Below are 15,135 nucleotides of genomic sequence, written 5' to 3' on the forward strand. Positions count from 1 at the left end.
GGTGTATAATACTTCTTCAACTTCATTTTCAAAATATTAGTTGTTGAAGATACATCGATATATATAGAATCTCTCGTCTCTCTTCTTTCTATCCGTCTCTTTCTATCATGGCTAGGGTTTTTCCTCAAGCAGGCGTTTCTTCACCGTACATGAGTACGGAGAGAGAGACTTTCACGGTTTGGATGAAGTCTCTGGTTTATCAAACCAATGGTTTAACGGTTTACAATTCCAACGGAGAGATTACGTACCGGGTCGAAAACTATGACAAATCTAGCAATGAAGTGCACATCATGGATCTCCATGGAAACATTCTTTTCACCATTCGCAAAAAGGTAACTAATGAACTATTTGTAATGAAAATATTTAAACGAAAATGTTAGTTGAAAGATTATCTAGTTCAAAATGAAAATAAAATAATCAATCCCGGTTCTCTAGCTCTTCTTCTTCATTTCTCTCTGGTTTATTCCGGTTTGAGTCATGAAACTAATTAACCGGTTCTTATGCAGAAAGTAAACTAGAAACTTAACTGAAGTTAGAGGAAAACTCAAAGCTACTCCTTACACGAATATAAAAAGAGATAGCTGAAATTTCTAGCTCAAAGTTTAAATTCATTTAGAAACTTTATATCAAACGATTAAATCAACCATAATATAAAAACTCTAAGTACGATTCAGTTTTCCTCCGTGGAAATGGATGTTTTTATAGTATTAATGATGATCATAAAACATGAATAATTCTATATATGTTTAAATCATTATATATATTGTTATTTTTTTTTTGCAGAAATTATGGCTCTTTGGGAGTTGGTATGTGTATAGAGAATGTGGGACGCTGTCAAGCACTGAGGAAGTAAAACCTTTTGTGAAGATCAAAAGGTCTTGTATTAGAGATGGAGACTGGGAAGTTCGAGATGAGACCAATGAAGTCTTTTGGATTTTAAGATTTGACCCCAAATTTGCTTTTCAGATAATAGACGTCCATGGAAACATCATTGCAAAGGTAAATTTATATAGAAAAGTAAACTCATTATTGAATTTGAAAGAGTGCATTGTTAAATAGGTAAAACTAACTTTATAGGTAAAGCCAAAACAATCATCAAATGGAGTTATATTGGGGGAAGATGTGTTATCTTTGGAGGTGAAGCCGCGTATCGATCATTCACTCGTTGTAACACTTGTCACTGTATATGGATTGATTAAAGGAATAGTTTAAATTTTGTTTGAATTTCATAGAAAATTTTATATACAAGATAGTATTTTTTTCCAACCATGTTTGTGTTGTGAGAGATGTAAAGTGTCATTTTTGCTAGCCTTGATTTTTTTTTTGCTTGTTTCTATAATTTTGTCTATTTTTTACCATACAAATAAATAATTTCTTTGATGTATTTATATATATATAATATATATATGCGGTAATTAAACAAAAGGAAAATAAGAATACTTTTTATTATACTAAAACATATATTTGTTAATGGTTTTAGTTATAACAAAATACTAGATGAGTTAGCAACACAACACGACAAGAAGTTGTCGTTATAATAGGAGCAAAAACGTGGATTTACCTCACAGCATTAACAACATTAGTTAAATAGATTTACCAGTGTTCAAGAAAGCGGTAAGCGCTGCGACTACTAACCAAAACGATTAAGCGAAAGGTCTAGATTATTAAGGTCTGACTGGTTCAAACGCAGCGATTGCGGTTGCAGTTGCAGGAGTTTGCGGATGCGGGTGGTTGCAGTTTCTAGCATTATTAAGCGTTTTGTATGACTGGTACAACATTTGAAAATTGTTGCGTTTGCGGATAATTTCTGACTGGTTTACCCACCCATCCACGTATATTAAAATAATTAATAAAGAATATTTAATAGACAAAAAAATAATTATAAAAAAATTGATTAAAAATAATAAACTTAAAATCCAATAACAAAATAATAATTAATAATTAAAAACAATTAAATTTATGGCATGATTATTGTTTCATGCATTCTTCTTCATCACTTAACTCAACTCGTGGAGTACGATGATATACACCACGTCTTGGTTGCCATGACTCCTCAACCACGACAGTTTCATCTCGAAATACCACGTCAAGAAGCGGTATAAAACGCAACGGATGTGAGCGAAATTTCGAAGCTTCAGGGTAAGCCTTAGAAATAAAAACAAATAATCACTAAAAAGAAATATATAAAACAAGAAAATTAACGTAACGTGAAAACATGGCTTTATGTGTACCTTGATTTTGTCTTTCCACTAATGCTCAGGTGCATCAATACTAACTGTTCTACTATTAAATCCAAGACCAGTTGACCCAAAAGTAATTCTACGATAGATTTCATATTGCTTTTTCAAAGTATCAAGTCTGTTTTTCACTTTGTTCCAAGTGATCGCAACTGGAAACTGTTTTTTAAATTCTTTGAGAACATTTTGCTTTCCCTGCTCACTCAAGTTTTTTCCTTTAGAATTTCCATCTTGTTTTTTCCAGCGTTATCAGTTCTAACAAGAAACGAGTCATCTCATCTGACCATTGTAGTTTCTATTCAAAGACCAGGTGAACATATATCCAATTACGAAACATACAAATATATATATGAATGATATACTGGTCATTCAGAGAATTTAAACAACAAAACATATCAGAAATCATAAAACAATAAACTGGAATAAAAGCATAATCCACTTACGTTGTTCTCTTGACTTTCTTCTTGGTTGGAAGCCATGATTTCAATGGATTGAAACTGGATTAGGTTAACGTGAATGAGATATTATCAAATATACACATATATAACGTTAATTAAAAATGGATTAGTTAGGATATATAGGTAGATGTACGTGATGTGGATTAGTTAGGATATATATGAAATCTAAATCTAATTTAATATTTTTTTTTTCAACCGCAACCGCCTGCAATCGCAAACGCTTGCGGGAAAGAGCTTTTGATTTTGAGCGGTACAAAGTGGTTTGAAGCGGTACAAAGCGGTTCATTTGATTGTTTCGAAACGCTGTCAACCGCTACCAACCGCAAAAGCTGCGTTTGCGGGTGGTAGCGGGGAAACCAGTCAACACCTTAGTTAGTCAGTTTAAGCGTTTATAAATTATAACAATAAAATAAATATATGTTATTCTCTATTAAATATTATTTTCATAAATGATAAAATTTATGCTATTTTATTTTCTTATGATTATATATTATAATATATTAATTATTATAATTTATGAATAAAAATTATATATTATTTATCATTACAATATTGTAATTATCTGCACAATCTAGAATGTAGTCGCCAGGGTTTTATATAGTTTATCGCCTAAACGCCATCTAAACGGCCGCTTTTTAAAACACTAAGATTTATTAATCTAAATTTGTTTAGTTTCTTTTTTCTTCTCTCTCACTTTTACGACTAAAGCAATTGAATCTCCTTAATATGATTCAGACTAATGGAAATAAAATTATTAGGAGTTGATTTTCCTAAAGAAACTAAAATTATAGGTTATAGAGTTAAGGATGTAATAATTTTCATAATTTATGACAAAATAATAAATTAATCACAATACTAAAAGGGAGATAATCTCAACTCTCAGCTATGCTACGTCATCAAAAATAATCCTCCAACCAGAACATTTCTTTTTGCCACGTCAGATGGGCTTCAGTCTCCATTGTGGTATTTACTTTTGGGACTCCGTTGTTTACTTTTATTACTCTGGGCTTCGTCTTTGACAAACCAAAGAAAAAAAAATTACCTGCAGAGCACGGAGATCGCGATGAATCCTAAAGCAGACGGAGGTCTTGAGGATCTATGCCTCTGCCTCTTCGTCTTCTCCGATTCAAAGCGTAAAGAGTTCTGATCGATCACCTTCTCTACAAACGAAACCATGTTCTTCTCCCTCCCTCTCGCCGTCAACCCCACTCTTCTCCCCGTCTCCTTCCACTGCTTTCTCCTTCGGCGGAACTCGCCTGAGATGCCTCAGACGCCTGGTTACTTCATGCGTCGCCTCCGTTCAAATCACTGTCGCTAATGGTTCCGCCCAGCTCCTGTTGTTGTGGAGAGATAGCAGATTCGCGACAGTCTTCCTATCAAGGGACGCACGGCTGCCGACACCATCGATCTTCTCAAGGTGAATGGTGTTTCTGTTCCGATGAAAATTTGCATTTTGATTATTATCTGGTTAATGCTTTAGATTAACAAGTATTTAGCTTCAAACGTCAGATAATTTACAATCTGCTTGTGTTTTTAACTTCAAATCCTCCTTTGATTAAAGACTAATTATCTCCCTTTTGTTTATTGACTTCGACACAACGTTTTTTTTCTTATGAAGCTTTATGTTATGTCTTCGTCTTCATGTGTTTAGTATAGTCTCTCATGTTTGTCTTGCTTTTGAAACTTCTACTGGAGGAAGTTGGTATATATATATATATTTTTTAAATGGAATCTTGGTTGATTGGTCATGAGAAATGCCATCAAGTGGTATAGTATCTAATTAGCTACATATATAATATAAGGCTCTTATTTAGAAATTAGTTGGTATTTTGTTTTTTGAATGACTAGCAGGTTCTGAATTCATAAATTCACTCTTTTTGGGGGAGAAAACCTTTCGCAACGCAACTTGAACATATGACCCGTTAGACACCTATTAAATAATCTAAGAGTTTTAGTCACTTGGTCAATTCTTTGTTAGTAGGTTTTAAGTGGTTTTGAATCATTTATTTCTGTGTGAATGAGTTTAGTATTGACTCTATCATGTCTTTGCAGGTATGGTAAGGACTCAGTGGTGTGGATGGACTCAGACTCGAACTCCGACACCGACACCGACTCGGAGAAGGACGATGAAAACGAGGTGTAGATATTGAAGCACCTAACGAAAAAATTTATGGTGTATAGGGGCGGGGAGCCATCGTGTGAGTATAATAAGACAATGATCTACACATAAGACATTGGAGATCTTCCTTGGACATAGCCAGAAACGTACAATATACTTAATTTTAATTTTTTATAATATGATGTTGCAATCTTGAAATGATGACAGATTAGAAATGAAAGGCGAGGAGGTATCTTAGCAGAGGAAAAAACAGCCAGTCCCTTTCTCTCATAAGTTCTCTAAAGCTGATCCTTTGGCTCTCCGCCTTCTTGAACGCCTGCTTGCCTTTGATCCCAGAGACCGTGCATCTACTAAAGATGTACCTTTTTGTTTTTCTTTCCCATTTTCTTACACAGACTTAAACTCTTATCTTTCATTGTTCTGATTTTGCTTATTTACAGGAACTATCTGATCCATACTTCAGTGGTTTGTCAAACTCAGAGCGTGAACCATCAACACAGCCAATCTCAAAGCTTGAGTTTGATTTCGAGAGAAAGAAGTTAACAAATGATGATGTCAGAGAATTAATCTACCGAGAGGTAACACAAAAAGCATTTCTTCTTCTACACATCTTGCTTTTCTCTGCTCTTTAATGGTTTTAACAATCACTTATCTTTGGGAAAAAAAAAACATTAGATACTGGTGTATCTTCCTCAGAGGTTGGAGGAATACAAGCACGGTGGTGATCAGCTTAGCTTCATGTACCCTAGGTTAGCTTCAATATTTATAGAACATATTTTATTTAAACAGTGATTTTTTTTGGGGAAAAAGATGCAATTTAATTTTATTCAATAATTAGTATATGTTACTCATATTAAATGTGAATATAAAATATTATATCATAAGATTACGTATACAAAAAAATATTAACATAATGTGTATTATATATGAAATGTACATTTAAAACATAATTTATGTATATATAAATCCAAAAATAGAAAATGGCAGTTAATTAAAAGGTTACAATTTTAAACACGATCTTCTATTTTGATAATTTTAAAATTATTATAAATATAAAACAAATTGTTTATATAAACATGTGTAGTCTGGATAATAACTTAGAATGTGTATAACTAAAGTAAAATTTAATATTGAGTTTGTACACAATACTCTCAAAGCACCATAGACAAAGGTCATGGAACCTAAAAGAAAGACCATGAAACACAAAAGAAGAAGTGAGGCAAATGCGAGAATAATAATAATGCAGTTTGTAGGTTTGCAACTCAGATTGTAGGGCAGGAACAAACAGTAGGTGTTAGAATTCTTAAACCGTTTTTGTTAAATTTAAGTTTTGGTTAAAAGGTTGACAAAATTATTTTGGTTAAAACGATAAATTGAAGACAACAAATAAAGAATCGGTATACAAGTCGGTGATACTTTCTTTTAAATACAAATACATAAATGAAACTTAATAATTTTAAAACCAATCAAAATTTATACAGTACTAATTATAAGCTTTACAATTGTATTATATAAAAATAAATAACCAAGATAAATAATATATATATATATATATCTTAACTTATAATTTAGTTAAATTTTTATTAATCTTTCTAATATCCTACATAAAACTCCAATAAAACACAACAAATTATTTCAAATAGTTTTAAATTTGCATTTATGTTTATAATTCTATAACAAGTTTCAGTGTATATCATATTTGTTCGTTTTTATAATATAAATATAAAAATTAAACTAATATTATAGGAAAAAATCTGTGCGTAGCCCGGAAAAGCCCCTAGTGTTAAATAAAAGAAGTAAAGAAAGTGTTATCAGGTTCAAAAAATAAATTCAAACTCACAGTCTCAAGTAAAAACAACAACAGAAATCTAATATATTAAAACTAAAATACAATTATTACTTATCTCTGGTTTTTTTAATATTTACCATAAAATACCACAGAACTTATACACTGTTGTTTTATAACTTTGCTAATCACGTGGTATGCTAACAATAATGCCTCAGTTTAATTTGGTCTACAGATTTCAAAACAGTACAAAATATTTCTTGGTTAAATGTTGGTCTGCCACTCCTATATTAATTATAAATCATTTTAATTTTTTCAAAACAGGAATACAGTACATTCGTATTTTTTTTAAAATTAATCTTTTTTTTTCTTTTTCATACTCTACAGTACATTCATATTATAATGAAATTTGTTAGATATTTATGATTTCATTAAGGTTTCTTTAGTCATCTAAAATTAGACTAACAAATGTGGATCATCTAAAATATTATCTAAATTAGTCCCAACAAAACATTACTGAACGAATTTAAATCCTTTATTCTAGCATATTCGTTTAAAGTATGTAATTACAATATTGAACAAGAAATTATAAAAATATCTCACGTATTATGATACTGAAGAGTACTGGTATAGATTATGTATTTTATGTATTGAAGAGTATCGGTAAGGTTTTGCATTTGATGAAATATCTCAATACATAGTTACATTTATTTTCTTACATATGACTATATTAAAATAACTTTATATACTACTATATTTTAATATATAATTTTTGGAAAATTTTCAAAATAGTCAATGCTCCATTGTGAACATTATCCTTACTCTATAAATCAATAATATAGTTATCATAGACTGTATACACTATAAATAAATGTCTTTTTTTATATATAACCATAAGAATACATAAAATAAACCAAAAATTTATTTACATTTTAAAAACATTTTAAAATAAACAGGAGCAAATCTGATATTTTGAAAATAAATGGGAGCAGATCTAGATTGAGATCTTTAATATTAAAGTTTGGATATATTTCAAGAGGGATTATGAAAATTAAAAAAATGTAGAAATTTTAAGAATATATCTCCAGTCCTTATTATTTACTAAATATTTCAAATACAAAAATATATTTTACATAGTAATATATTGATTTATATATTATCAAGTATATCTAATGAAAATTCATAGTTACCAACATCGAAGTATTCAAAATACTCTATAATTATTAAGTTATTTTTTGCAACAATTTTAATATGATAAAAATCCTAATATCGGGAATTTATAAAATATATTATAAAAATAAATTTAAATCTATTTATCAAATACAAGTTATATTGTTCAAATGGATTTTGATAAGTCGAGAACCGAAAACAGAATTGAAACACAAAGAAAAAAAAAACAATCAATGTTCACAAATATATGAATAGTTCATATATCTCTAGAACAATAAAACCAAAACAAAATCAGAACCAAACTGAAAACCAAACTATCCAAATAAATTTTATATGCTTTAAAATATTATTTATAAACCGAACTATCCAAAAAAAATTGATAACCCTATTAATTTTATCCAAAATAATTACAATTATCTCAATTTTCCGATATAACCAAATCACCCTAATATTTTTATCTAAAATATTTAACTTATCCAAGTGATCCGATATTTTATTAAAAAAAACCCAAATTTTTTTTACCCGAATTATTCAAAACTATCCAAAAAAAGGAAAGCAAACCGGAACCAAATTGAAATTTTATCGGGTTGCTTACATTATTATCCGCACCAACCAAAAACTAAAATAACAAGGCCGAAACCAAATTCAAGTTCATAAATAACCAAACGGTGTTTATATCTCTTCAACTGAAAAACTAAAAAACATAACCCAACCAAATACAAAAAAAAAAGCTCGAATGCAACCGAAAACTAAATGCCTAAACATATTAGTGAACAAACAAACAGGTTAATAGTGTGTCAAAAAAAAACAGACATGCACTAATAAATTGGTCAACAAAATATAGTTACACACTTTTTTTTTTTTTTTACGTCGAACGGCCATTCTATTACTCAAGCTTGAGGTGGTCTGGGTAACTAGACCGGAATAGAACAACCAATGAAAAGTAACTCCCTACGAAAGGTCCTAGCAGTCTTAGCTAAAAAATCAGAAAGCTGGTTGCGCACTCGTGGCACATGAGTGATTTTGAAGTCCGAGAAGCAAATCTGGAGCGTCTCTATCTTCTCCAATTCTGTCGCGAATCTTGGCCACTCATGGGGTTCCTTTATCATAGCAATCAGCTCCTTGCAGTATGTTCCAAAGCTCTGGCATGACGAGTGTTGAAGCATATTCTCTACCGCCCATCGCAGTGGTTCTACCTCCGAATGCAATGCTGATTCACATCGAATGCAATGCTGATTCACACGCTTTCTATGGCTTATTCTTATGTATTAATATAGTATATGGACCCATTTATCAGTTTATATATTCTCTTACTAATATCTATATTATTAATAGATTAGATGTAGCTTCGTTGCATTACATTAATATATATACCAAAATCGATTTATATTAGTTAAACTATAAGAAACATAAATTAGAGTTTCACCATTTTAACATATAATATTAGATATAATTTTTTACAAAGTACATATATATTCATATAAAAAACAACAAAAAGAATTGACTATTTGAAACAATAAATTACAACATATAAACAATCAAAATGTTATCTGTAGACATCTATACTATTAAAATTGAAATACAATTAGTACTTAACCTTAACTTTTTGATTTGAAATATTATATATATATATATATATATATCATATACATGATAAAAATCCAACCAATTCTTATCTACAAACCCAATCGATTCCTAAAACCCAAAAAACCAAAACCGAGCAGGGGTACTTCAATATTCAAAATATAATAAAATATTAATTACCCGAATTCAGGGTTTTGATATTCAGAAGTAAAAGATATCTGAAAACCCTGAATTGTCCGAGTTTTTTTCCGAGTCTTCTAGGTTTAATTTAGCTTTTTGGGCATTTTTCGGAATTTTGGTTTTAAACTTAAACCAAATCCAAACTATTTATAATTCGACTCCACTTCGGATTTAAAAAAAACAGAAGCCCGATCTAAACCCCGACATTAAACGAACTGATCCAATCCAAATGAAACCATTAAATTGTTGTGTTTGAAATGTTCATGTAATTATCAAAAAACAAACATCCGCGTGGCCAGAATCTAGAGTGCACATTAATTAAGAAAAAGGACAAGAAAAATTATGTTAAGACATCTCCTCCGGTTCTGCAAAACAAAACCGGTTTTGATCACAATGCATCATCTAAGTATTTAAATTATTAAATGCAACATCTTATCATGATGATACTTAACCATTTTTGTCAATCTCCACAAGTTATTCTTAAACTCACTTGAAAGTCATTCCATTGCAATCCTTTAATTGCAACACAAGGCACTGCTTTTGCTCTGATGTTTTATAAATATAGACTTAGAGATGTATATTTGCATTACTTGCATTCCCATCCCTTCTTTTAGTGTTAAAAAATCTGAGATAAAGAATGAAGCTAAGCGAGTCAGAGAAGCATAAGAGACAACAACACTTCGACCACGATCTTAAAAACATGATATCATCATTAACCCACATGGGAGCAGACAAGGCAGGACCGAGCCAATATGAAGAACAGGAGAATGGGGAGGAAGATGTCATCAGAGTCATCACGCTTTCTGGAACCAACCTTGGAGCCACCATGAAGACTGAGCTTGACGACAACCATGTAGACAGCTACAAAAATGGCGACCACGAGCTTGATTCTCTGACTACCTTTGTAAACAGCAACTTCCAAGCTGTGAACAACTCGTTAATGATAGGCGCCAAGTACGAGACTCATGATCCAGGCGTTCATCTTGACATCTCAGGAGATGTGGAGACACCTTCGATGAAGGCACCAGCGAGGGGAACAAGGGGAAAGAAGGACAAAAATCCTGTTAGAAGAGATCGTCGAGAATCTGAACATACAGATTGATTTGGTGACTTCAAGAACAAAGCATTTTGGCTTCTGTTTTAATTCTCTTTTAGTTCTTATCTTCTCTAAATAATCAGAGAAGTGGTGCATGACAAAGCACTTTACTTTCTCTTCAAGCTTGTTGTTTTAACTTACCCTAATTATTAATATACAGTCTATATTCTCCATATAAATAACATGATTTATAATCACGTTAAATCTTGAAACTGTGCATATAAAGCACGGTGATGTGGATCCTCTTACTTGGTTGATGAGGCGAACGGATGTTTCATTATGCTGGAAATGATAAACTAAGTGATTATAAGCTTCCTTGCCACTCATTGACCTGCCTCACACCTGAAATACATAAATATTTTGATAGAATGATTATAGAGATGAACTCCTATGCTGTAGACAGGTACATACCCGATGAATTCATGGATATTACCAGTTATGAACATAAGAGTTTAACTAAACCAGATCTGAATACTTAGTTAAGCTACTTCAAGATTACAATGAAGAGTCCCTTTGGGAAATCCGATAAAATTGGAACTGTATAGAGAAGATTAGCATTGCCCTTAACGGTATAGACACGGAACAGACGATAACTTTCCAACTTTAGTCTTATTACTAGATTCTGACCCGCCCTTAAAAGGCATATCTTTGTACTCATGTTTTAGTCATATTTGTGTTTTTCTTTGTATAATATTTTTCTTTATATCTGGCCAAAAAGTGAACCTGGCGAAATGTTCGATTATATTTGGTATGAGAGTGGATCAGCAGAGGAGGACACAGATTCAACATATTTTAAATATTAATATTGTTGGTGATGGAGGAAAATACTTAGGTCTTCCTGAGCAATTTGATAAAGGCAAAGTACAGGATTTTTAAGGCATTGTTTGTCATATCAAATCCTTAACCTCTCAATGGTATAACCAATCATTATCTCAGGCAGGAAAAGAGGTATTGATCAAATCGGTTATTCAGGCTAAACCAGTATACTCTATGAGTTGTTTTCTTCTACCTAAGACTACTTGTGATGAAATTAATGCAATTTTATCGGAGTTCTGGTGAGGAAAGGGTGAGGAATGAAAAAAAAATTCTTGGGTCTCTTGGAAAAGGTTGTGTTTACCGAAAAAAGAAGGAGGTATGGGTTTTAGAGACCTATATAGTTTTAACAAGGCTTTACTTGCAAAGCAAGCATGGCGGATTTGGCAAAATCCGAATTCCCTTTTGAGCAGACTTTATAAGGGAAGATATCATCATTCGTCGACTTTCTTACAGTCTTCGAATACTAAGCAAGCCTCTTATGGCTGGAAATCAATTCAAGTAGGCAATGAACTACTTCACAAAGGAATTCGCACAATGATTGGTGATGGAAAAAAGACTAATGTTTGGATGGATCATTGGATACCAGTTGTCCCGCCAAGACGTGCTATACAAGTTTCATATAATTGGAATAAGAAAGTGGAAGAGTTTATTGATCAGGATACATCAACGTGGAATGTTCAGAAACTGCAGCTCTATCTACAGCCTATTGATGTGGAACAAGTCTTGAAAATCAAGTTATCTCGGTTTGCTCCAGAAGATCATTTAATATGGCCTTTCACGAAAGATATGCAGTACACGGTCAAGTCGGGATACTGGACAGCTACTCACTATTATCATGAGGGAGATGAGATCTTAAGCCCTGAAGGCTCTTTAGAAATTAAAGGAAAATTTTGGAAGTTGAACATCTTGCCAAAGATAAAACAGTTTCTATGGAGAGTGATATCAGGAGCATTAGCTACGTATATAAATCTTTGTACTCGTTGGATTAATATTGATCCTACATGTCAGAGATGTTGTCTTGAGGATGAATCCATCAATCATGTTTTATTCCTTTGCCCTCATGCCACAGCTATTTGGAGATGTTCAGGTATTATCTTAGTCCATCTATTTTCAAATACCTTGGAAGATAATATTCAACTTCTCTTTAGCATAATAGAGTCTTTACCGGATTTGGAGCTAAATAAACTACTGGTCTTCTGGATTCTGTGGTTGATTTGGAAATCAAGGAATGAATTTATCTTCAATAAGAGAAATATTCATCCTAGTGAAGACATTAAAAGAGCAATGGATTCGAATATTGAATGGTACATGAATGTTCTTCAAACTGGACAGCAAAGAAGAGGATACGGGGCTAAATCATCGAAATGGGAACCTCCTCCTTGTAATTGGGTAAAATGCAACTTTGGTTATAGCTCTGGCTCTAATAGCATTGTTGATGGGATTGGATGGATTCTAAGAGATCATAATGGAGTTTTTTTGGAAGCCGGAAATGCTCAAATTGGAAAAGTTCAATCATCCTTTATAGGTGAGACCATGAGTTTTCTGTTTGCTCTACAACATATATGGGTTCGTGGTTGGAGAAGAGTATGGTTTGAAGGCGATAATCAAGAACTTTGTCTTATTATTAACCAAGTGAAGGAACATATTGATTTGGGGAACTACTTATGTGATATAAGGTATTGGATGGCTTTGTTACCGGAGTGTTCATTGGATTATGTGAATCGCGAGAAGAATCAAGCAGCAGATGTTCTGACAAAACAAGCTAGTGATCGTAATAGTTCTTTCATGTCTTTTGAAATTCCTTCTTTTTGGTTGATTCAGTATCTGTATTCACCTTTTACGATTTAATTAATAAAGTTCTTGTGGTTAAAAAAAAAATATTTCTTTTAAATGATTAATAAAAAGTTTTAGTAATTGTATTAAAATAGTTGGACCACACCTATATCAATAATGTCCAGTATCGATCTAACAATACCATAAAACTAATTCTGAGAATCTTTGAACTTATGGCTTTTAATAAAAGCCCATAACAAGCCCAATAACAACTTGAGAATCCTGTCCTCTCCGCCGCTGAAGCAACTCCGTTTCAACGCTTCTTACTCTTCCGCTTCTTCACATTCTTTCTTGTCCCCAACCATGTCTCCATGGAACCCTCCAACCCCTCGTCTCCTCCTCAAAAACGTCTCCTGCATGAGAAACGCCCAGCAGATCCTCCGACACGTCAACGTATCCCTCCACGACGGCGGCGCGCTCGTCCTAACCGGAACCAACGGATCCGGCAAATCAACCTTCCTGAGAATGCTCGCCGGGTTCTCAAAGCCCTCCGCGGGGGAAATCCTCTGGAACGGCCACGACATCACGCAATCAGGGATCTTCCAGCAGTACAAACTCCAGCTCAACTGGATCTCTCTGAAAGACGCAATCAAGGAGAGGTTCACGGTCCTCGACAACGTCCAGTGGTTCGAGCTCCTCGAGAACAAGATCGGGAAAGCGCAGCCGGCGCTGGAGCTGATGGGGCTAGGGAGGCTGGTGAAGGAGAAGTCGAGGATGCTGTCGATGGGCCAGAGGAAGAGGCTGCAGCTCGCGAGGCTGTTGGCGATTGATAGGCCCATTTGGCTTTTGGATGAGCCCTCCGTTGCGTTGGATGATGAAGGGGTTAGGTTGCTTGAGTATGTTATCGGGGAGCATAGGAAGAAAGGTGGGATTGTGATTGTTGCGACTCATCTTCCGATTGAGATTGAAGATGCTATGATCTTGAGGCTCCCTCCTAGGTTTCCTAGGAAGATGACTTTGATTGATATGCTTGATCGTGCTGACATTTCTTAGCCTTAGATGCTATGGGATTGTTTTTTGTTTTTTGTTTGTACTTGTGTAATGGAATCAAATAATGGATTTGGGACGAGTTAAACGTATACGTTTGGACATTGACCTCCCTGTCTCTCTATCTTCTCAGAGTTGCATTTGATTTCTTCATTCTTTGAATTTGGTTTGTCTAATTAGTTTCTGGGTTATGGTTCTGTCTAATCTAGTGAATTTTTCCACTGCTCCAGTTGTAATAATGAGTGAAAGTTTCGAGCTTTTTACGTTTGTTTGTTTTAGGCTGCGGCAGTGATGATGGATGTAGAAGTTTACACTCCAGAATAATGGTTCTTGATTATGTCTTTTTTTTCTATATATTTTCTTTACTTGTTATTGAAATGTTCCCTTATCCACTCCACAACCATTTTTTGCAAGATGACCGTCTAGAGGCACAAGAACAACTGTTGTTCTAATGTAATTAGAGAGTTTAGAGACTGAATATTTCTGTGTTCTTATTAATGATTAAGGGGGTTCCTTTATATAAGGATTACAAGATGAAGATAAATAGAAAGTATTCAAAACCTAAACTCACTAGGATTAGGAAAACTACTAATACATAATAATGTAAATATTACATCTACTAGGAAAAAGAAAGAGTTTCCTTTTCTCTAAGCTTTGTGGCCGTCTTTCTCTCTCCTGAAGTCGGCTCTCTCTCTCCTCTCTCTAGGCTTCGGCCGTCCCTCCATCTTCTAGGTATTGGACCGGTCTTGGACCGGGCCTGGTTAATGGCAATCCACTCCATGATTTATAACACTCCCCTTGGATGCCATAACCATACATGATTTGTAGTACGCTTCATGTTGCCTCATTAAAACCTTATCAGGAAAATC

The 15,135-nt window shown here is 33.3% G+C and overlaps 3 protein-coding genes across 3 annotated transcripts; all 3 read left to right on the top strand.

Annotated features, from left to right (window-relative positions):
• Positions 1–1,305, top strand: LOC106317117 (protein LURP-one-related 4). The gene is made up of 3 exons (XM_013754975.1): positions 1–332; positions 784–999; positions 1,078–1,305. The coding sequence occupies exons 1-3, from the start codon at positions 108–110 to the stop codon at positions 1,210–1,212; spliced, it is 576 nt and encodes a 191-aa protein (XP_013610429.1). The 5' UTR covers positions 1–107; the 3' UTR covers positions 1,213–1,305.
• An 8,827-nt stretch (positions 1,306–10,132) lies between these two features.
• On the top strand, positions 10,133–10,796 carry LOC106316370. The gene has a single exon (XM_013754247.1). It carries the CDS (start codon positions 10,172–10,174, stop codon positions 10,634–10,636), a length of 465 nt encoding a protein of 154 aa, XP_013609701.1. The 5' UTR covers positions 10,133–10,171; the 3' UTR covers positions 10,637–10,796.
• A 2,610-nt stretch (positions 10,797–13,406) lies between these two features.
• On the top strand, positions 13,407–14,370 carry LOC106315635 (ABC transporter I family member 1). The gene has a single exon (XM_013753429.1). The coding sequence runs from the start codon at positions 13,583–13,585 to the stop codon at positions 14,270–14,272; it is 690 nt and encodes a 229-aa protein (XP_013608883.1). The 5' UTR covers positions 13,407–13,582; the 3' UTR covers positions 14,273–14,370.
• Positions 14,371–15,135: the final 765 nt, after the last annotated feature.

Source organism: Brassica oleracea, chromosome C9 (genome assembly GCF_000695525.1).
Source record: "Brassica oleracea var. oleracea cultivar TO1000 chromosome C9, BOL, whole genome shotgun sequence".
Taxonomy (NCBI): domain Eukaryota; kingdom Viridiplantae; phylum Streptophyta; class Magnoliopsida; order Brassicales; family Brassicaceae; genus Brassica; species Brassica oleracea.